The sequence below is a fragment of the Lacerta agilis genome, chromosome 7 (assembly GCF_009819535.1).
Source record: "Lacerta agilis isolate rLacAgi1 chromosome 7, rLacAgi1.pri, whole genome shotgun sequence".
Classification (NCBI taxonomy): Eukaryota; Metazoa; Chordata; class Lepidosauria; order Squamata; family Lacertidae; genus Lacerta; species Lacerta agilis.
In genome coordinates this window covers 53,625,744-53,646,733 of record NC_046318.1, presented here as the reverse complement: position 1 = coordinate 53,646,733, position 20,990 = coordinate 53,625,744, and the positions used below count along the sequence as shown (strand labels likewise).

Here is a 20,990-nt window from a genome sequence, read left to right as displayed (position 1 = left end):
AAGAGTTAAAGAACACGCCCCTATGCCTTACGTTGTACCCTCAGAGAATTCTGGGCACTGTAGTTTGTTAAGGGTTGCTGGGAATTGTAACCGAGGGATAAATGTACTTTAAAATGGTATAGTGCGTACACAGTCTTAAAAGTAAAAAGTACACATAGTCAAAAAACAAGGTGATGCAGAATATGAGGAGTGCCTCAACAGATGAAAATGCACTGGATATAGTGGAGCAGAGAAGGGGATTGTTTGCAAAATATTATTCCGGCTCCTTTCGATGTGTTCTTATGTTCTTTTAAAACTAAGGTCTATAGACTAGATTAACAGGGAACGTTTCATAGAATTTTAAGAGTTGAAAGGGAACTCGGGTGTCACATAGTGCTCAACGCAGAACCCACAATGCAGGAGAGGGGACTCCTGCGCCCCTGACAGGTGGCAGCCCAGCCTCTGGTTTTAAATTTCAGTGGTAAAAGCTATGAATAAGCGGGAGGCCATACCCCATAATGCGCCATTGGGATGTCATGTTTTTTTAGATAACAGAAACTCACTTTAAAATGTGAAGTAGTTTGCCCTCACAAATAAAAAGGCAGGCTTTGCGGTGGCAAGGAAGACGTGGATATAATTTTTTATATAATTTTACGCGTCTTTCCTGGAATTCAGACGTGGGGTGGGAATACCGCTTTCAGGGCAGAGCGGGTGAATGACTGACTCCCAGGAGGGCTCGTGCCACAACGCCTCTCCCCTCGATGGGCAACCCCGTCTCTGCGAAAAGACTGGGATGGCCGATTTCCGCGCGGGAGGCTAATTCCACCATTTCTCGCTAGGGGGCGGGCGAGCCAGCTCGAGACGTCGCGGAGCGGGCGGAACCATTCGCGGGGGACTCTCTATCCCCGCCCAGCCCGCTTGCCCAACACCTACACCCACTTCCGCCGCGCTTGGTTCGCTCTGTTGCGGCAAGCAGGCCGGGAGGCTAGACTGCCCGGAGGGTCTATCATCGGCTAGCAGGGCCCGGCTCGGCTCGGCCTGAGGAACCCGGTGAGATGGCAGCGGCCGGCCCTTCCGGGAGCGGGATGGCCCAGAAGACGTGGGAGATGGCCAATAACATGCAGGAGGCGCAGAGCATTGATGAGATCTATAAGTACGACCGCAAGCAGCAGCAGGAGATCCTGGCGGCGAAGCCGTGGACCAAGGAGTAAGTGGGCTGGTGGGCAGTGTGGGGGAGGATCCCCTCCCAGGCTACTCTAGTTCAAAGGACTCGGCCCGGACCCCGGTGCTGTTTGGACCCGGGAGAGGAAGGGCGAGGGGCTGTGGTGATGCACCTGCCCTAGATAGGACTTCTCATGTAGGACTTAACAAGAAGAGGTAGAGGTGGGTAAGAGGACAGATCATAATGCAAAACTCTGGACAGGTGCAGAGAAGAAATATTGCCTCTTGGAGATCTTAAAGAAGAAAAAGTAACAGGTCTTGACAGTCGTTTGTAAAGGTGGGGTGAGCGAGGGAAGGCGGGGAGTCAAAGATAAATCCAAGGAAAGTAGAAATGATGGGTGAATGCCCCATATCAACACACAGACACGCCATGACACCTTCATTTTGACACTGAGTGAAGGCAAAGCAGGGGGTGGGGGGAATTATGAAATAGAAAAACAAGCTGCTTCCAAAGAACAAATGTTACTAGCAAATGAAATGTCTCATAATGTTGTATGCGGAAAAGTCAGGGAGGCCTCTTCAGGGAGGAAAGAAGTAACACACACGTTTAGAACTCCCCCTTCTCACGTTTTTCTAGTTATTTCCAAATGTGTGAGGGATCAAACAGTCATTTGATCTTAATTGAACAAATTGGTAGAAGCAGGGTTCTGTACCTGGGTTTCTCACATCCACACAATTTACTGCTGTAACATAGGTTGCTTGTTACATTGAGAGAAACCTATTTTGTTCTTTTGAAATCTGGATCTATTTTATTAGTTTGAAATATTTATTTGCCACCCTGTAACCCTGTTCTCGGGGTGCCTTAAAACAAATATAAAGGCGATTAAAATATAGAACATTAAAAATCTAGTGATAATGATTTTTTTGTAGCAGGAACAGATTTAAAGGTCTGGAACAATGAAAAGGTTTTACTGAAATGACATCAGATTAGGCATGTGGTGAGCCCTTTGGGGAGAGCATTTTATAGCCAGGGTACCATAAACAAAAACACCTTTTTGTCAGTAGCTACCACGTGCACCTCCTGAAGAAGGAATGTTGAAGATCTTAAGGTTTAACTAGGTGAATATGGGTATGTACTGTACTGTTGAGTATATCTATAACCTCTGTGTTTAGTGAGTGCCTTTCTCCAGCTTCACCTGGTATGCCATCTATACCTGACCATTATAGTCCTTGTATTGATAACCTCAAGACTAGATTACTGCAATGTGCTCTATGTGTAGGGCTGGCCTTGGGCCTGGTAACTGAAACTCCAGCTAGTGCAGCATGCAGCAGCTAGACTGCTGAGGAAGGCAAATAGCCAACAGAATTTGACACCTCTGCTAAAATATTTGGCTGCCCACATGCTGCCAAGCCAGGTTCAAATTTCTTGTACAGTATTAATATATAAACCCTGAAGAAATTGGGTCCAAGATACCTTAAGGACTGCCTGAGGCCTTGCATCTCAGCTTGATCACTAAGATCACCCTGAGAAGTGCTGTTAGTTGTCCTCTTTGTTACAGATGCCCAACTTAATTCAGCTAAAGTATTTAGTGTCCCTGTTCCCATGCGAAGATTCAGCAGGCATTCTCACTGCTAACTTTCAGAGGTCTCTCAAATATATTTTTATTAAGATAGTGCTTTGCATTCAGTGATTTAAATTTTCCAAAGGTGGGCCAGTCATTTTTGGTGATTATTTTGTATTTTTTATGGTGGCATTGTTTTTTATTGCATCAGCATACTGCTGTACACCACCTTGATATTTTATATCCGGTTGATTTTAAAATATATATATATAAACAAAATCTTGTCCAGTATTTTATTGATTTTAAGTTTCAGGGTGAGCTTTCTTGCCTTAAATCGTTTGTGTTTTGTGTTTCTTCTTTTCCTTTTCTGTTATAATAGATATTGTTCTAAGCTCTCTTGTTTTTTTTATTGCAGTCACCACTATTTCAAGTACTGCAAGATCTCTGCTCTGGCCCTCTTGAAGATGGTCATGCATGCTAGGTCAGGAGGCAATTTGGAAGTGATGGGCTTAATGCTTGGAAAAGTGGATGGCGAAACTATGATTATCATGGACAGCTTTGCTTTACCAGTCGAAGGCACTGAAACACGAGTTAATGCTCAGGCTGCTGCATATGAATATATGGCTGCGTATATAGAAAATGCAAAGCAGGTAAAAAGGGAAGACCGATGTCCTTTTAGCAAGTTAGCATGCACTAAAACTGTTTATAATCACATCTGGGATTGGAGTCACCTCAGTTTGTAATTTAAGAACAACATACATTGCCCTTGAACCCCAATATGCTGTCACTTATACCACCAGTTGAGTTTAAGTTTGGATCAGATTTAGTTCAGATACATTTTCCCCTTCTAGTTGCCTTATTGAAGGGCTTCAATGTTTGTTGTGTTTCTTTATGCATATTCCTGCTGCTGAATTTTCTCCATTTTATGTACATCTTAATTGTCTTAGAAATTTTTTCAATTTAATTTCTGCTTTTGTTAAGTGAACAACAAGCTCATTATTTGCAAAAAATAATAATACAGTAGCTTCTGGGCTTCCTGCCTGGCCATCTTTTTCAAAAAACAATTTTGGAGTAGATGGGCTTTTTGTCTGATCCTGTAGGACTTTTTATGTTCGTACATGGCTTAATTTTGAAATATCTGCAGTTTGCCAACTGTCCAAAAGAGGGCAGTATTCACAATGATTAAATTCAGTTTAACCTGCTTTCTTCCCCGTTTCCCTTTTTTAAAAACTATGGTTAGGTTGGTCGACTAGAAAATGCAATTGGCTGGTATCACAGCCACCCTGGCTATGGCTGCTGGCTTTCAGGAATTGATGTCAGTACTCAGATGCTTAACCAGCAATTTCAAGAACCATTTGTGGCTGTGGTTGTAAGTATATATTGGAATTCAAGCAAATTAAATACTAAATAGAGTTAGAAGTAAATTTAAGTTCTACAGCTGTGGAAAAACTGGATGGGTTGCTGGGTTTTTTGTAATCAGCTAACTCCTATTAAAAAACTGTTCACACTACTTGGAGACCTTTCTATTTTTATATTGGATGTCATTTCTTTTATATCTTCTTCTATTGGGCCATAAACTCAGCTGCCCTTTTCATTTGATCACAACTGATTCAAGTCAGTATTTGCAGGATCACTTTGTAACATCAGAAAACTATGCATATACTAAATTGTCTATTACAGGTTAAGAACTTCTCATTGATTAGTTGAAAACATGCCCATGGAAGCAGATTCTTATATTAAAACAAATTACATTTACATTTTAAGGGTCTTGCGTGCAGGAGCTAAAATGAAGAAGGATAAGGCTTCCCAAATTCCCTAACTCCTCTGCTGTCTGTATGGACATTGGAGAGTTAGGGTTCATTGCTCCCCTTTCCAGAGTTCCCCTGTTCACCAGAGAGAATTTTGTTACTTACACCAGTGTTTTTCAACCTTTTTTGGGCAAAGGCACACTTGTTTCATGAAAAAAATCACGAGGCACAGCACCATTAGAAAATGTTAAAAATTTTAACTCTGTGCCTATATTGACTATATATAAAGTAATTTTTCAATTTTTCCCACGGCACACCAGGCAACATCTCGCGGCACACTAGTGTGCCGCGGAACAGTGGTTGAAAAACACTGACTTACACCATATGAAGCAGAACCAAGAATAGCTCTTGTTATCACACTTGTTCCTTACAACTAAGACTATTTTCAAGATAGCCTTTAATCAGGAGAACCGTATGTCTAAATAATAGCTTGGGAGAGTTTTACAAAGCATAAAGCAGGAGATAGGCCTGTTGTTGGCTGGGAGGTGGGTACCAAATTTAGCCTCCCCAGCCTGTTTTTACTGCTACTGCACCTGAAGAACATCAGCTTGCAGGGAAGCCAAAAGGTTGTGGCCAGTTAGTGCTAAAACTGTAGCGGCTTCAGAAGCCTATTCATTTGGAGGCTGTTGTGAGTGACAGGTTGCTTGCTACTGGTGGACCTGACCTGGTGATCATGTGATGAGGGTGGACACACCCACCTGGGGAATTGATTGTTGGTGGACTTGCTCCTAGGTGTGAGATTGGACAGGGGGCAGGAGTTAATGTGAGTGAGCCTGGTTTCTAAGTAAGAGGATGAATGCTGGAGAGCTTTGTGGTGAGAGAATGAATGGAGTTCACAAATGTATATCTAGTACAATTGGTGGGCATTTGGTAATTAGGCATTCATTGTTCTTTTATTATATTTATCCTTTGCCTAAATATTCTATTCACTCCTTAGGGGGCCTTAGGGCCAAAAAGCCCTATATATCTACAACAGCAACAAAATTATCTTGCAATATTTCTAGACTTTCAACTTACATTGTGGAATGTCGACTAGAAAATAGTTGTAAAACTTTTAACATATTGGGGTAGTAGCCAGTATTTGCTGAAACCTCTCCATTGTGGGCAGCTGTGTCAAATGGTGCTACAGTAGAGAAGGGGGGAATCATTCAAAATTGAGTTGAAGAATCTTGCACCAATGGAACAGTTTCTTCTATTGATTTCAGGTAATTCTCTCATCATATTGCAGCCCCATATGAAACGTCCCACAATGTTCAGTAGGTTTTCAGGAGAGACTTTATTGGAAGCGGGAGAGGAGGCAAGATCAGTTGTGTGAGCTTCCATTCATTCATCCAACCACTGAGTACAACTCATAGGCCTTTTTCACTGCTCCATTAATGTCATAATCTAAACTGAGGTTTTTCCTCTCTAATTTCCTCAAGGAAATGACAGTTTAAGCCACTAAACTAGAATCTTTGACATTCAACATGTCATATTATACTGATATATTTTGGACAGGTCCTAATCATTCTACTATAAAGGATAAAGTAATAGGAATAATGCACTTGATCTACAGTTTGATAATGGTGTTCAATTGCTTCTTGAAGAGTGCATTTTGTACAATAATTTTCAAATGCATTTTACAGATTGATCCAACAAGGACAATATCTGCAGGAAAAGTAAATCTTGGAGCTTTTAGAACATATCCTAAGGTAACAACAATTATATAACCAAATGTATATGATGTAAGGATCCACGCTATGGATTAATTTTATTTATTTAACAAAATTTATGTACAAATTGATTGTAAGAAAAAATAACATTCCAAATGCTTTACAAAAGTTTTGTTGATAACTAAAATGATCAAGCATCTAAAAATATTCAAAATATTGTTAAAATCAACAGTAGCTAAAAACATGTAAAACACATGTAACTTCTACAGGTCTGTGTAGGCTTGCCTAAAGAAAAATGTTTTCAGCAGTTGCCAGAAGAGTACAGTGAATATGCCTGCCTGATGTCAACAGGAAGTTCCATAGTGTAGGTGCTGCCACACTAAAATAGTGATTTCTTACAAGGGCAGAATGTGGCACCTGTAATCGTGCCAGTTCCACTTATGAGAACAATGTACTGGGCATATCTAGGGTAAGGGAATCCCAGAAGAAAACTGGTCCCAAGCTGTTAAGAGCTTTATATACAAAAAGGAACACTTTGAATTTGGCCCAGTAGCAAATGGGCAACCGTTGTAGATCTCTGAGCAGAGGTATTATATACTGACATGGTCCTCACTCCTGTCAGCAACCATGCTGCAGCATTTTGCACTAATTCCAGCTTCCAAATCAAGTGCAAGGGAAGCCCCATGTAGAGTGCACTGCCGTCACCAATGCTTGTACTACTGTAGTCAAGCTCTCCTGGTCCATCGTTTTCACAACTGTGTAAAAGGCACTTTAGCCACTGACACTACCAGAAGCAACCTAAAGATATATATATATATATACCTGTTCCTTTAGGAGGAATGCAGCCCTTTCCAGGACAGGCAGTTGACCAGTTTATCAAACACAGCAACCACTACTCATCCACAGTGCCTCTGGGTCTTGCCAGGATTCAAACTCATTTCCCCACATCTATCCCACCAGTGCATCCAGACACTACCCCATGGCCAGCATGGCCTCTCTTGATTCAGATGTTATGGATAAATGAATCTGAGTATCATCAGCATGCTAATGGAAAAATCTGGATCTGTTTGTATGAAAAGATGTTGCCATCAGTATCATAATTTGTTTCTTTATCCTTCAGGGCTACAAGCCTCCTGATGAGGGCCCTTCTGAATATCAGACTATCCCACTTAATAAAATAGAAGACTTTGGTGTTCACTGTAAACAGTAAGGAATTATTTCCTCATAGATTTCAAAATGTTTTACAGCTTGGAATTTTTTTTGGAAAAGATTTTTGAAAGATTAGTGAAATTACCCAAGGCTTCCTGGATAGTCATGTGTTGAGGGGGGCGGGGCGTATGTTTTCCTTTTGAAACAAAAAGGACAGTTGCTCACTAACAGACAAGAGGTTGAATTCAGACTTCCTCTCTGAATGGAGTTTTTCTCATGGAATACTCCACTGGAGGAAGGGGGAGGAGGCAATTTTCACCTATTTCTCCTCCCTGTAAACCCTGGTGCTCCCTAAAAAGTTGGTCCAGAAGTGAATGTAGAATGTAGAACAGCATTGCATGTCAATGTCCCGACCCCTCCCGTGGTAAATAAAACACAAGACACAATAAGTAAGGTTAAATGGGCAAGAAAAAGGCCACAACTTTATTGGTTACGGATGTTGAGCGGTATTGGCTTAGGCATTGGAACTAACCGACTATATCCGACTCCAGTACGATGTGCTGGCAGTCCAGGAAGGGTTAACCACTGATGGGAGAGCCCTGCTGCTGCACATCAGCTAGGGACTCACCCTGTGATCACCGATATGGGGCGTGCCTTAGGCCCACACCTTCCACAGCTCTGGACAGGGCCACGCCCCCCCGGACTCCTTTAACGAAGTACCCTTCAGCCATTTGGGGGAGGTGATGGCCCAACCTCCCCCCCACCTTCTAACCTTCCCGAGATAATCCAATGCCTAACCGCCAAAACCAAGTTGTGACGAATTGCAACGAGGTAGGCGAAAACCACCAGGCTTAAGCCAATTTGCCAAGTGGGAAAATTCCTAACAGGCCCCCAACGGCGACCAACCGCAGTCCATAGCAAGGTCCGTAAGAAAACTCGGCCTAATGGGTGGGAGGGCGGGGAAAACCGGATCAGCTGGGAGCCCAGGAGAAGAGGCCAAGCCCTGGCCGCGCACCCACTTAAATGCAGTAGGCACGCCCATGCCGACCGCGCCAGTTGGCCAGTCTAGCAGGAGCCGTGCCCAGGGCTCGGCCAATAGTGCCAGGGGATGAGGCTATCCCCTGTGCACATGGAGGGCTTGTGCTGTCTGCAACCCCCCTCCTCCTTTCTAAGGCCGGAAGGGGCTTTCCCAATGCAGTTTGAGAAAATTTTATCAAGGACGTGTTGCTTAAGTGAGTTTTAATAGAAAAGTTGTCCTGGGCAGTTTTTCTAAAGAAGCATTTAACATTTCCCTTGATAAAAGTTTCCTTGCAACACATTGAGAACTATATCTAATATGCAGGTGTCCAATGTTTTGTTTTTGGATTTTTTCTATGGCTGTTGTTTACCCCTGTCCATTTCTGTGTAGGTGTTTGTTTTGCCCTATTCAAAGCTCAGGGGAAGGGTTATGGTGATAGTTCAGTATCCTTTTCCACAATACAATCATTCTGGTATATGTTTGAGCATAAGACTACTGTGCAGCGCTTTGTGGAACCAAGCTATGATTGATATTACAGACCTGAAATGATCCCTTAAGCAGTGTCATACTGGATACACTGGACTGTTTTAGAACAGAGGTAGAGAAGCTATGGCCCTCCAACTTCTGTCATTCTCGCTGGGGCTGATGGGAGTTGGGAGTACAGCAGCATCTGGAGGACCACAAGTCTCCCCACTCCTGTTTTAAAAGGAAAGATGATATTGTTTCTCAGTCACATTTATATTCTTGGGATTTGCCTCTGTTTGAGAGTTTTTTAAATCTAACATTTCATTGTGCAGTTCATGTTGAAAGTTTTTCATATACTTTTCTTGCAAAACAGGTATTATGCTTTAGAAGTCTCCTATTTCAAATCCTCTTTGGATCGCAAGTTGCTTGAGCTTTTGTGGAACAAATATTGGGTGAACACACTAAGTTCATCTAGTTTGCTTACTGTAAGTATCTTCATGACTTTTAACCCTGATCAGTAGGATGTTCCAAAAACAAGCACTTTCTGTAGGCTGGAAGATAAAAGGAAATGGGAACAGAGAGGTATATGGGAGTAGAACACAAGAGGAGCCTGTGCAGTGTACATGTTCCTGTGCAAGTGATCTTGTATCCAATTACAAATCAGTCAGCACAAAAATGTTGAAAGCTTTATGTTGAATTCATTGCAAGGAAAGAAGCTGGAAGAGGCCAACTTTCTTCCCTCCAACTTTTTGCATCTTTTTCAGAGAGTGCTGTTTATCTTGTCTAGCAACTAAATATTCTAAATTTAATTTCTAACTGGCTACTGCTAAAAGACAGAATAAACTTTAAAGTGCTTTAAATTAATTTTAATTACATTATTGCCTTACGCACAAAACAAACACTAGTGGTTGTAAATGTTTTAAAGGTGGTTACTTGCTCAACATACACTGTTCCAATTAAAAGCATTAATGGCAGTTAAAGAAATGTAAAATCTATCTTCCAAATGCAGAATGCAGACTACACCACTGGGCAAGTATTTGATCTATCAGAGAAATTAGAACAATCAGAAGCCCAACTGGGTCGAGGAAGTTTCATGTTGGGTTTAGAGTCCCATGACAGAAAATCAGAAGACAAACTAGCCAAAGCAACAAGGGACAGGTAAGGACTTCTTAACTATATTATTTCAGAACATAAATTATATTATGATTAAAATCACTTTAATCACTTCCTGTGGGTTGTTGTGACATATCACTTGACAGTTTCATGGATTACTGTGTTTTCTTTTTTAAGTCTTTGGAGCTCCTAGATGTTCCACCATTCCATTTGTTCTACCATTTTTCTTTTTATGTCATCTTTAGAATATAAGCTTAAGTAAGTATGAGGAGAGGTTGACACAATGGATCAATAAGTGGATCTGTGCTGCAACTACACTTGGAATATTATGTCACCTCAAAAAGGTTATACCGGTAGTAGAGTTGGGAAAGGTTCAAAAAAAGACGACAAAATGATCAGAGGAATTGAGGATATTTCCTATGAAGAAAGGTTACAACATTTGGGGCTTTTCAGTTTAGAGAAAAGTGAAGTGAGAGGAGACATGATAGAGATATATAAAGTTAGGCATGGTGTAGAGAAAGTGGATAGAGATGTTTTAGCATTAGAACTTTTGGACATTAACAAAACTGAATGTTGAAAGATTCAGGCAAAGGAAAGTACTTCACAAAACACAAAACTGTGGAATTCACTCCTACAAGTAACGATGGCCCCTACCTAACAAGAGAGGCTTTAAAAGAGGATTAGACAAATTAATGAAGAATAAGGCTATAATGGCTACTAGCTATGGTGGCTATGTTCTTCCTCCATTAACGTAGGTAGTATGCCTCTGAATACCAGTTGCTGGGAATCATAAATGAGAGTTTTTGTGCACCCATGTCCTGCTTTCGGGCTTCTCACAGGCATCTGGTTGGCCACTGTGAGACGAGGATGCTTTACCAGATGGACCATTGCCCTGATCCAGCAAGCTTCTCTTACGTTCTTTAGTGCATGCAGCATGCAGCTTCAGAGTATATTGAGACAATATACTTCTCCATGTATCTGTCTCAGATCTTTAAACTGCTATTGACAAAGTACAAAGTTCTTTTTCGTTTTAGATTTGAGGTGTCAGACACAAAATGTCTGAAATTGTATGTTTCCATATAAAGCATGTTTGAGTTTACCTTTTAAAGCAAACAACAGTTCAGTCAACTATCAGACGCTATGTCTGCCTTTTCATAACAGGATGATTGTAGAGATTCATGGGGTTATGGGCACCGTGAGCTTCTTAGACATCTGAATAACTTGTAATATAGTGACAGAATTGCATTTAGCCAACTTTAAATTTATGCTTTTGCTTTCCCCAGCTGCAAGACCACCATAGAAGCAATACATGGATTGATGTCTCAGGTTATTAAGGACAAACTTTTTAATCAAATTAACATTGCTTGAAGTATATCACCGACCGATACGTATCTTCAGAATGGAGACAAACATACCTAGTTGGACTTGTTCAGTTGGAGCTGAAGCCAGAATGGAAATCTTCAGTTAATTTGTTGTACTTTAAATCATCTACCACCTCTTTGCTCAGTTTTAAGAACAGTGCTCTAAAATTTATTGTAATCTGTTCTTTACCATAAAGTTTTGGTTGTTGCTTCAAAAGAACAATAATTGTGACTGTTTCTGGATTTTGGAAGTTTAGAATTTATCTCTTTGTCAATCTGCAATAAAGATCTCTTTAAAATGGCCAGCTGCTTTTTTCATTTGCTTTGTTTAATTTTATCTCTGAAATTTATCATTCTTTCTCATTCCTATGTAGAACTCTTGAGCCAGAAACCGTAAATTGTCTCAGGCTTAGACCAAGCAACTTCTCTACTTCTCAGTGCAAAAAAACACCACAGTCTGTCTCTAGTACATTATCTGCTCTGTACATGTCTTAGAGCAGAGTTCCTTCTTGAAGCTCAAACCTCTATAATACAGACACAGACAAACACATTTGTGAACATGATAGTTGTGGTTTTGCCTTGAAAGCCTGGCCAATTGTTTTATGTAGACTCCATAGGCTTGTCTTTTCCAAGGTTGCTTTGCCCTTCTAGTCACCAACTTTGTTGTGTGGATTGCTGCATCTGTACTGGAATAGTTTTTAAGATGTTTTTATTGTTTTGTTACTTGATTGCTACTGTGGGCTACTTTGGGGGGAAAGGTGAGGTATAAAATTTTAAAATAATGCTGTAAGGCATGGGTTGAGAAACAACATTTTAGCAGCAGTCATGGTGAGACTACCTATCACTACCTGTTTTAGAACAGATTAGAACAGAAGCAGGGGGGAAAGAGGATGAGTAAGAACCTCTTGTGCAAGCAAGATGCCTCAACTGGACATAGTCCCCCCCCCTTCTTTTTTACATTGGGAATAGAAAAATCTCATTAATTGGAACATACTTTTAAATAGTTGGTTTCTGAAATTATTGAAGTGTCCATAACTCCTTAGTTGTTGCTTTTTACCTGTTGCTCTAAAGCAAACTAGCATCCTATTTTGGTCAAGCTAAGGGATGTACTGTATATTCTGGCGTATAAGACTACTTTTTAATCCAGGAAAATCTTCTCAAAAGTTGGGTCATCTTATACGCCGGGTGGAGAATCTGCAGTCGAGTATATCTCAAACTCTATATTTTAACTGGAAAAGTTGGGGGTCGTCTTATACGCCAGAAAATACGGTAAGTAACCTGCTCACCGTATAAGCTAAGCCTAACACCCTTTCATAGGACACAGATAGAGGTCCGGGCACCCACTTATATCAACTCCATTCTGTTCAAGCATAAATACCCTGTAAGTGTATAAACTGTCCCGCAAGACTACCGTGTTTCTCCTAAAATAAGACATAGCCATAAAATAAGCCATAGCAGGATTTCTATGCATTTGCGAAATATAAGCCATTCCCCGAAAATAAGCCATAGTGACGCAGCACCTCCCATTAAAACAGCCTGGAGAGGCGTGGCTATGCAGCGTACCGATGCAACGCGGTTAAAATAAGACATCCCCTGAAAATAAGCCATACTGTTTTTTGTTGAGGGAAAAAAATATAAGATGGTGTCTTATTTTAGGAGAAACACGGTAGTTTATTTCCTGATTTAAGTACTACAAATTTAAAATGTGTTAAGATTTCAAGGAACTTAACTGATAATGCCTGAATCAAAATGTTAAGTGATTGGTGCACTGCTGAAAAGGAAGCCACTTTCACTGAACAGTATTGTTCTACAATGCATTCTCACTGATTTGAAGCTATCACTTTAAGATACGTTGGAGGTAATATACAAAAACTATTCCATCTTGGAGATTCCTTGTTTTTAAAATCAACACATTGTCTAGCCAGTTTTTATTTTGAACAGTCACAATATTGCACAATACAATAGTACATTGGTATACAGTGAAAACCTTTTGAAAATAAGCATGACAAGGCCACGAAGCTTGGAATTATTCTCAGTGTTCGCAGTTTGAAAATGCTATGTTGCAGAGATAAAAGATTACAGGAAAACTGTGTGAATGATATGATGCAGATGTAAGAATCATGCATGCACAGGAATTCATTTATGCTCCTGAAGTCTGCACTGTGTCTGAATTCATTGTATAAACTTAAGTGAAAACATACTGTTTACCTTTCAGCATTCTTCTATATTTCTGGATTATTTTAAAGTTAGTTAAACTGCAACGGCAACTGTAGCGAGCAGAAGCAATAGCTTTCTTGAGTAACTAGTTACATAAAACAGTGCTACAACTGCACTATTGTTCTCATATTTTGTATACATTTTAAGTATGAATGTGGATGCATCTGTAGGCACACACATTGTATGTTTAAGACTTAGAATTGCTCCACATATTTACTCTTCAATACTTTTGAACTATCCAGTTCATAAGTATATACATTGCTTTATAAAATGACAAAAAGCCCTCTAGACTCATCTTCCAAGTTCAGGTTGTTTATATGATTTGTACTAAACCTGCATGATGGACTCCGTAGATTTTCTGTAGTTCTAAATGTTTTAGCACAGCTGACTGAGTGAAGGGAAGCAGGGATTTACCTGGAATACTTCTATCTCGTTGCTCGCTCTGACTTATGCTTTTATAATTATGCCGGTGGCGATGTTCTTTTACAGAAGATGTAGATCTGGGTGTCCTAGCGGGAGGTTATACATCTGAGGCAGCTTGTGGAAAAGATACATGCACGCTTACTGGTGTGCTGGCACAGCCATTTTTTCCTCTTCTTTTTTTTAAGGACCATATTAAAATGAAGACGGGATGAGCAGCCTTACCTGTTCTACGTTTTTCAATTGTACTATTTTATAGTATTGATTTATTGAAAACAAAATATAAAATACATAATATTGGAATGACGACCTGCCTTCCACAGTTGATCTCAGAAGGAAAAAGGTTGTAAAGGTGTCTGCAAATAAAGTGTTACACACATGGATAGAATGGATAAAAAATTAGTCTTTCTTTGATTTTCTCCAGGCTGCAGTTTTGCACTATTATGTGCAAACAAATCCTACTGAATACAGTGGAACTTAATGTAAACATGCATAGAATTGTGCTACGAGACTGAGTATCTTAAAATTGATTGATCACATTAGATGTATAGAAAGTGACACAGAACAAAAAAGTGTAGCACTTGGGGTTTTTCGCATGTTCATAGCTACATGGATCACAGCAAATACTGTCTTTAAAATAGACAGGATATAGAATGTGTTGCTGTTGTACTTGGAAGTCACAAAATCTTATCTCTTCTTGCATTCAGATCTACTAAAATTCCACTCTTTATCCAATGTTTTATTCAGAAGGCTCTTCTAGTGCCAAACTGGACGGCATTTCAGCACCAGCCAAAGACCATTTTATTTTCCCAGGCTTTTTAATTGTTGCTTTTAAGCTGTTTGGTGTTTGATAATTATGCTTCTTCTATATTTGCTCTTTTATACAGTGATGTTTGAATGTTGTTTTAATGTTTTTGCTTTAGTATGTTTTGTTTGTAATTTTAATTCTTTTGTAAGCTGCCCTGGGAACTTGTTAAGGGTTAGAATATAAATCAAATAATAAATATTTGATACAAATGTCTCAAAATGAGCTTGATAACAACTTGTTTTAAGTACTTGGAAGAAAGAAATTGCTGAACTGTATTTGATCATATCAATGATTAATGGCTTGACTGTAGATCCATTAAAAAAAAAATTGCCGAGGCAGAGGGACAACCAACATTGGGGAGCCTCTTGTAAGCTAAGCAGCATTCATATTTATTTTGGAGTTAAGCACTATTATGCTGAACTTTGAAATGAACTAATAAAATGGAAGGCAAAAAAAAATCCTTCAGGGCACATTTTGATTAACTACATTCACATTTTTCAGTCATATTAACAAAGAAACTGGTTCAGTTTTGGTCCCTATTCTTTCATCATTCATAATGGAGACAAATGAATTGTTATGCTCTTTAATTTAGGAAATAAGAAAATGTCTGTGTTTTTAAATACTGGTTAAGGTTTGTGGAAGTTGTAATCCAAAACATCTGAATGATACCAAGCTGGAAAGGCTCTTGTAGAATACCCTTCAAAGACCTGCACCCATAGAAATGCACTTTGCACCTTCTGTGTCCTTCCCATTTTGTGTGTGTGTGTGTGTGTGTGTGTGTGCGTGTGCGCACGTGCGCAGCCACTGATAACCTTCCATTCAGTAATGTAGTGGAGTAGGAACATCAGCAAGACACCTCCAGTACCTTTTTGTAAGAGGAGTGATGACATATTCTGCTAACACAATATTTCAGTGGTGTAAGCTTGGATGGTGGGTCTAGCTGCACATTTTGGTTAGATAGGCTAGACTCAGTGACTGACCCAAGCTCCCTCTGCAAACTTCATGACTGATCAGGGATATACCGGTAAACACAAATCTTCACAGTCATAGTCCAACATCCATGAAATACCAATAAAATGGATGTTGTGCTATGTATTGCTGCTTTATTGGAAATATTAGTACAGCTTACTGTATTTTTTATTCTCTTAGGAGCCATGGATATGGACCTCTTTAGGGTGTGACTATGGGGTTTGACATGAGAGCTCCTGTACTTCAAATTGTAACATGTAATATAGCCAATGTCCAGTAGTATGCACATCAGATATAGGCATTAGCAGTAATTGAGGCAGTTTCATATGAATAAAGATGAGCTAATTTGGGACATGCATTATGTAAAATAATGTATGAGAATACAGTTTTGGAACATAATGGAGAGGAAGTGCATGAACCCTTTGAGAGGAAATTATACTGTTTTAGAAACCTTCATTTTTACTGAAGTCTACATTCAACTCCTATGTAATTCATCTATCATTTCCTGTGTAAATTTCTCTGTTTATTTTAGAGTCAGTTACCTTAGCACTTATGTATAACAGCAATGGCACTACTATTAAAAAGGAAACTAGTATATGCATTGCATGCAGTCTTTTGTGATTATAACCATCTGCATTTTCCCCAGTTGTTGAAAGTAAGTCATTCATTTGATGTATCACTTGAATTTTGATTTAAACAAATACATTTAAACTAATGCAGTTTTACTGCTTGTTGTGAAAGAAAGGTGTTTGCTGGATGCTAGTGTTTTGCTGTGTTCAATAAGAACAACAGGAATGGGAGGGAAATGTTCACAATGTGGTTCCTTCTTGAAAACTAACTGTGTCCACTATGAATTATCCTAACAAATGTTGGTTTTCAATAGATATTAAGACCTAAACACTTTATTTATTAAAAGTAATGTGTGTTTATGTAAAGTAAACATTGAATTGTGACATTTATCTCTTTTGGTGTATGTGCCCATTTCCTCTTAGGCAAAGTCTGAGAGAGACCAGATAGCAAGAGCCATGCATAGAAATCAGTCCATCTGAGATTAAACAGAGCAAGGGAACCACTCTGGAAAACTAGATATAAGCAGCAGAGATTGGTTTTCTATGCTACTCTTATAGAGAACTTAAAATGAGTGCAATGACAAAATTATACACATGGGCCTGGTGCAAGAAAATATAATTAGGGTTTTCCTTTTTTATATCTCATTCTTCAGCCTGGGGAAGAATCATGTATTTTTTTCTGTGCTACTCTTATAATTAAATATAAATTGGGACAAGTCCAGATCACAGACATTGAGTGCTGCCTGCCTCTCTATACTAGGAGTAAGAAAATGTGGTGGTTGACTTTCTCAAAGCCCTGTATGCCAGCATCTCCTACTCCACATCATCATGTTATCTGCATCTATAAACTGGTTTGCTGCCAAAAATGCACTTGATCATCTTTACACTTACCTGACCACAGCCCCACTGAAAACAGGACTTACTTCTGAGTAAATATGCATAGGGGTCTGTATTATATATTTAGTTTTGTTTAACTTATTTAGGATCTACTGTATCTGTAAAACACAAAAATGGAAAAAATATTGTGAATGAAAACTGCTACTGGTAAATTTGAGACCTTGGAATAAACCAGTCTCTCCAAATGAACACATAAATAAATAATTGCATCTCAAGAGACCAAGCATTACTGAGAATACTACCTTTTGCTTATTATTCTGAGGTAGAAATAATTATGAACTAAGTAAAAGGGGTTAAAGTTAAGCATTTTAAAATGCAAATTTTAGTGTTACAGGTTTAAAAAGTATTTAATACACCCAACGGAACTTAAAAGTGTTAAATTTTTGTTAGATTGTGCATTTTTGGCAGCAAACCAGTTTATAGTGGAATTAGTTTTTTATAAGCAAAAGCAGTTATTATCACAAAGTAAGGTTGTATGGATAGTGGGGCTGATTTGAAGCTGATCTGAGCTTAGTGTTTATTACCTGCATTGTCTGCACTGAGTTGGGCCAAATTATAGAGAAGTAGCTTTGGGTCTTTTTCACATACATTGCTGGGAAAGCCTGGTTGTAGTACAGCCTTCAAGAGTGCTAGTCTAGATTTTGGAATCCTGCAGCAGCCACTCAACTCAGCAACCGTGCAAAACTGATTGGAGTAACAGGCAGTCAGGGCACCATTAGTGGCTAGTGTTGGATAGGTTGCAATCCATCCTAAGCATCCATCCAGCTTCCTGTATAACCTTGGACAAACTTTCAGCCAGAAATGGTGGGAGGGAGGTCCTATGCCTGGAAAGAAAGCATCAAACCCATCTTCTAAGGCCATTTTTGTGTGATGAATTTTGAACTGACCTCTGCAGCTCCTGTGAGCATAAAAATCCACGCAAAGAGGTAGCAAAGCAATTCTAACTTGGCTTTATCTCTCTATCCTCACAATGCAACAGTCTTTGCATGACCAGGTGCCTCACAAGAGCTAGAAGTAGCATTGTCAAAAGCATCTGCTGTCAGAAGTGGCTCAAGGTTTGAGAACATGCTGGGTAAGGTGACCTCTGGGTGTGTCCTCTGAAACTTACCTGGCAGCAGCAAGCAAGAGCATTCCAAGTAGCACTGGGTGACAGAGAATAGCCACTATTTTAATTTCCCACAATGTCCTCAAGTGATGCTATGTCAGGGGCATTGTGGGAAATTAATATAGCAGCTCAGCCAGTTAGAGCCATCCAGGAATGCTCAGATCAACAGTCTCTCCCCCCCCCCCTCTCTCCATACCTACCTACATACTGCAGGCCCCTAAAAAGTCTTGGACTTCAGCAGCTGCCCCAGAATGCCAAGTGCTGACATTGGGTCTGTCTGATATAGTTGTACCTTGACAGTGAACAAACTAACTAATTCTCTCTCTCTCTAATTTACTTTATGGAGTTCCTCAAAAACAAAGTCTTTTTGTATTCTGACACCCTGAAAATACACAGACAATATTCCAACCTTCTATACCAGTAGATTAGAATCTTATTTCAAATCTTGATGAACAAATATTTTCTCTTAAACGTCACATAATGTATTTTTAACTGAATTAGTAACAGAGACAGCTTTAGACACCTGCAAAAACTACAGCTACAAACAAGTCAAAGGTTTGAGGGCAAGCTAAGGCTAAAATTAAGTTTAATAATATAAAAGCCCTTTTTTAAGGGGATATATTTCCCAGAACAAGAACCTTTAGGGCACAGTCAGTTTTGATTGCAAATTGAAATACAGGAATGGGTTTATATTGTAATATTTTCTGTCATTTGATAGGAAGGCAAATGAAATTCCAAACTTGGAAGATTTAAAAGTTTTATAGATCCTGCCAAATGCTAAGAAGAGATGAAAATGCTTAAGTTCATCTTAGATCACTCAAAAACTCATTAGACAACAATGCAACATGTGTTCTTATAACAGCACAGAACCAAGGCCAGTGACAATTGAGCACATTTATGTTTCATTAACTTAAATGAGATTTCTTCATGCAACAAATGTTTTCAGGATTGGGTCCTCTATGATTATATGTCCTTAAGGCTGCATAGAGATTTGTTCCGTGGGCTGGAGGGTCCCCAACCATCTTAGCCCTTTTTGTTTCGTTTTGTAGTATGTTTTGTTTCACAAAGTAAATGCACAATTGTTACTTATTTGTTGCAGAAAATCAAGATTTCTGTCCTCCATATTACATTTCCTGAGCACTCAAATCTAAATGTTTTGTCACTGTGAAAATGCCGTTTTCTTCCAACTAGAACAGTAATTCTGACCATGGAGAGCACAGCACAATACATGGGATAGTTGTTATGACATCAGTAGCAATAAACAACACTTCTCCCCCTCTTTCCAATTTATTACAGCTTAATAAACTTTAGATGAATGATTCCATTGTTAGGATCACCAGCTATCCCTCCTGTCATCCCATCCCAAGTATTCCCTTCCATTACCGGTACATTGTCTTCCAGATGTATTGTCGCTACCATTTATGCTGTCATGTATGGCATGAAAGGGGGGGTGCATAAAAAAATAAATAGTGTCACCTCTCTGCCCATGACAAATCCTAATTACACAAAGGCATTTTATTCCAGAAAAGCCTTTTTTTCTTGTCCACCTTAATACTGCAGTTGCTAAGGTGGCTTGGGAAATTTATATACTGTCCTAGCAACTGCAATACATTAACATTATACCATTTTCCTCTGATGAACAAAATGGATGGGTTAAGAAATAAGCAGTAGCAGCAACAACTGAAGAATTCCATTTTTTACTTCGGTGGTGGTATAGCCTTGTATGGAGTGTGCCATTTCACAATGCAGTTGGAAGTGTACAGTTAAAAAAACAATGTGCAGAAACAGCATGGGGAAGGGTAGAACTCTTCCTTCCTTCAAATTAAGAGTTCCTGCCTGCAATCTTAAATGGGGCAGCTGAAGCAAAAGTTTACCTGCAAAGTTCATAACAGAGCCCTGCTAGATGTCCTCAGTGGCCAAGGAGATGCTAAGGAGAAAAAAGCCCACCTCAGACTCATTGAAATGAATGGCACTTCCAAGCAAACATGCACAGGAATGCACTTCACATCTCTCCCAAAAGGGAGTGCTCAGCTTTGGCTGTCTTAACCAATAATCTGGACAACAGATGAAACATTAGCTGAGGAAAATCATCTTCTAGGTCCACGAGAAGAACTGCGGGTTTATTATCATTCTTCAGTAATAGTACTGCGCGGAAAAACAGCTCAAAACCCCGAGGTTTGGGACGGGGCAGATTCAAAATGAACCCCAAAACAGTAAAAAAGAAAGTCTACCTCTTGGAAGTATTATTATTTTTCACTATTGACGACGTCGTCGTCTGAACAATTTAGAAAAATGTGTATGTTCTCTAGCACACTTTATTATATGTTCCCTATATATCTTTAACAAAGCGGGGTTGGGGGGGGGGGATTTGGCCGTTAAACGATACGTCTCTCACACACAAAAATGGAATCAAGTCCCCTTTGTGAGGTAGCCGCGCGAACTCAGCTGCGCGCGCCGTTTCGAATGTCTGCGGCATTCAATCCGCCAGCAGAAGCCCCGACAATAGGCAATTGCTAGGCGGCGACCGCGCCAAGCAGACACGAAATTGCGCGTGCGCAAATCCTTACCTTCTTCCTCTTCCCGGCTCCTTTCCCCCCTTCAACCGCGACTCGGGAGCGCGCTTCGCTGCGTGGGTCGTAGGTGCGCTTTTGCGCCTCCCGTTGCCCGCGGAAGTGTTTGGATAGGCGACCTTCTGCCTCCATAGCAACGCGCTTGGCGTCTCCGTCCGTGGCAGCGA

At 39.9% G+C, this 20,990-nt stretch overlaps 1 protein-coding gene across 1 annotated transcript; it reads left to right on the top strand.

The window, feature by feature from the left end:
• Window positions 1–900: 900 nt before the first annotated feature.
• Window positions 901–11,571, top strand: COPS5 (COP9 signalosome subunit 5). The gene is made up of 8 exons (XM_033155343.1): window positions 901–1,186; window positions 3,118–3,352; window positions 3,943–4,071; window positions 6,136–6,201; window positions 7,283–7,368; window positions 9,168–9,279; window positions 9,804–9,952; window positions 11,191–11,571. Exons 1-8 carry the CDS (start codon window positions 1,035–1,037, stop codon window positions 11,273–11,275), a joined length of 1,014 nt encoding a protein of 337 aa, XP_033011234.1. The 5' UTR covers window positions 901–1,034; the 3' UTR covers window positions 11,276–11,571.
• The last annotated feature ends 9,419 nt before the right edge of the window (window positions 11,572–20,990 follow it).

Coding starts and splice junctions, on each gene's coding strand:
- COPS5 (XM_033155343.1), top strand. CDS start 1,035: ATGGCAGCGGCCGGCCCTTCCGGGAGCGGGATGGCCCAGAAGACGTGG. Junction 3,353..3,942: donor ATATAGAAAATGCAAAGCAG/GTAAAAAGGGAA, acceptor AACTATGGTTAG/GTTGGTCGACTAGAAAATGC. Junction 4,072..6,135: donor AACCATTTGTGGCTGTGGTT/GTAAGTATATAT, acceptor TGCATTTTACAG/ATTGATCCAACAAGGACAAT.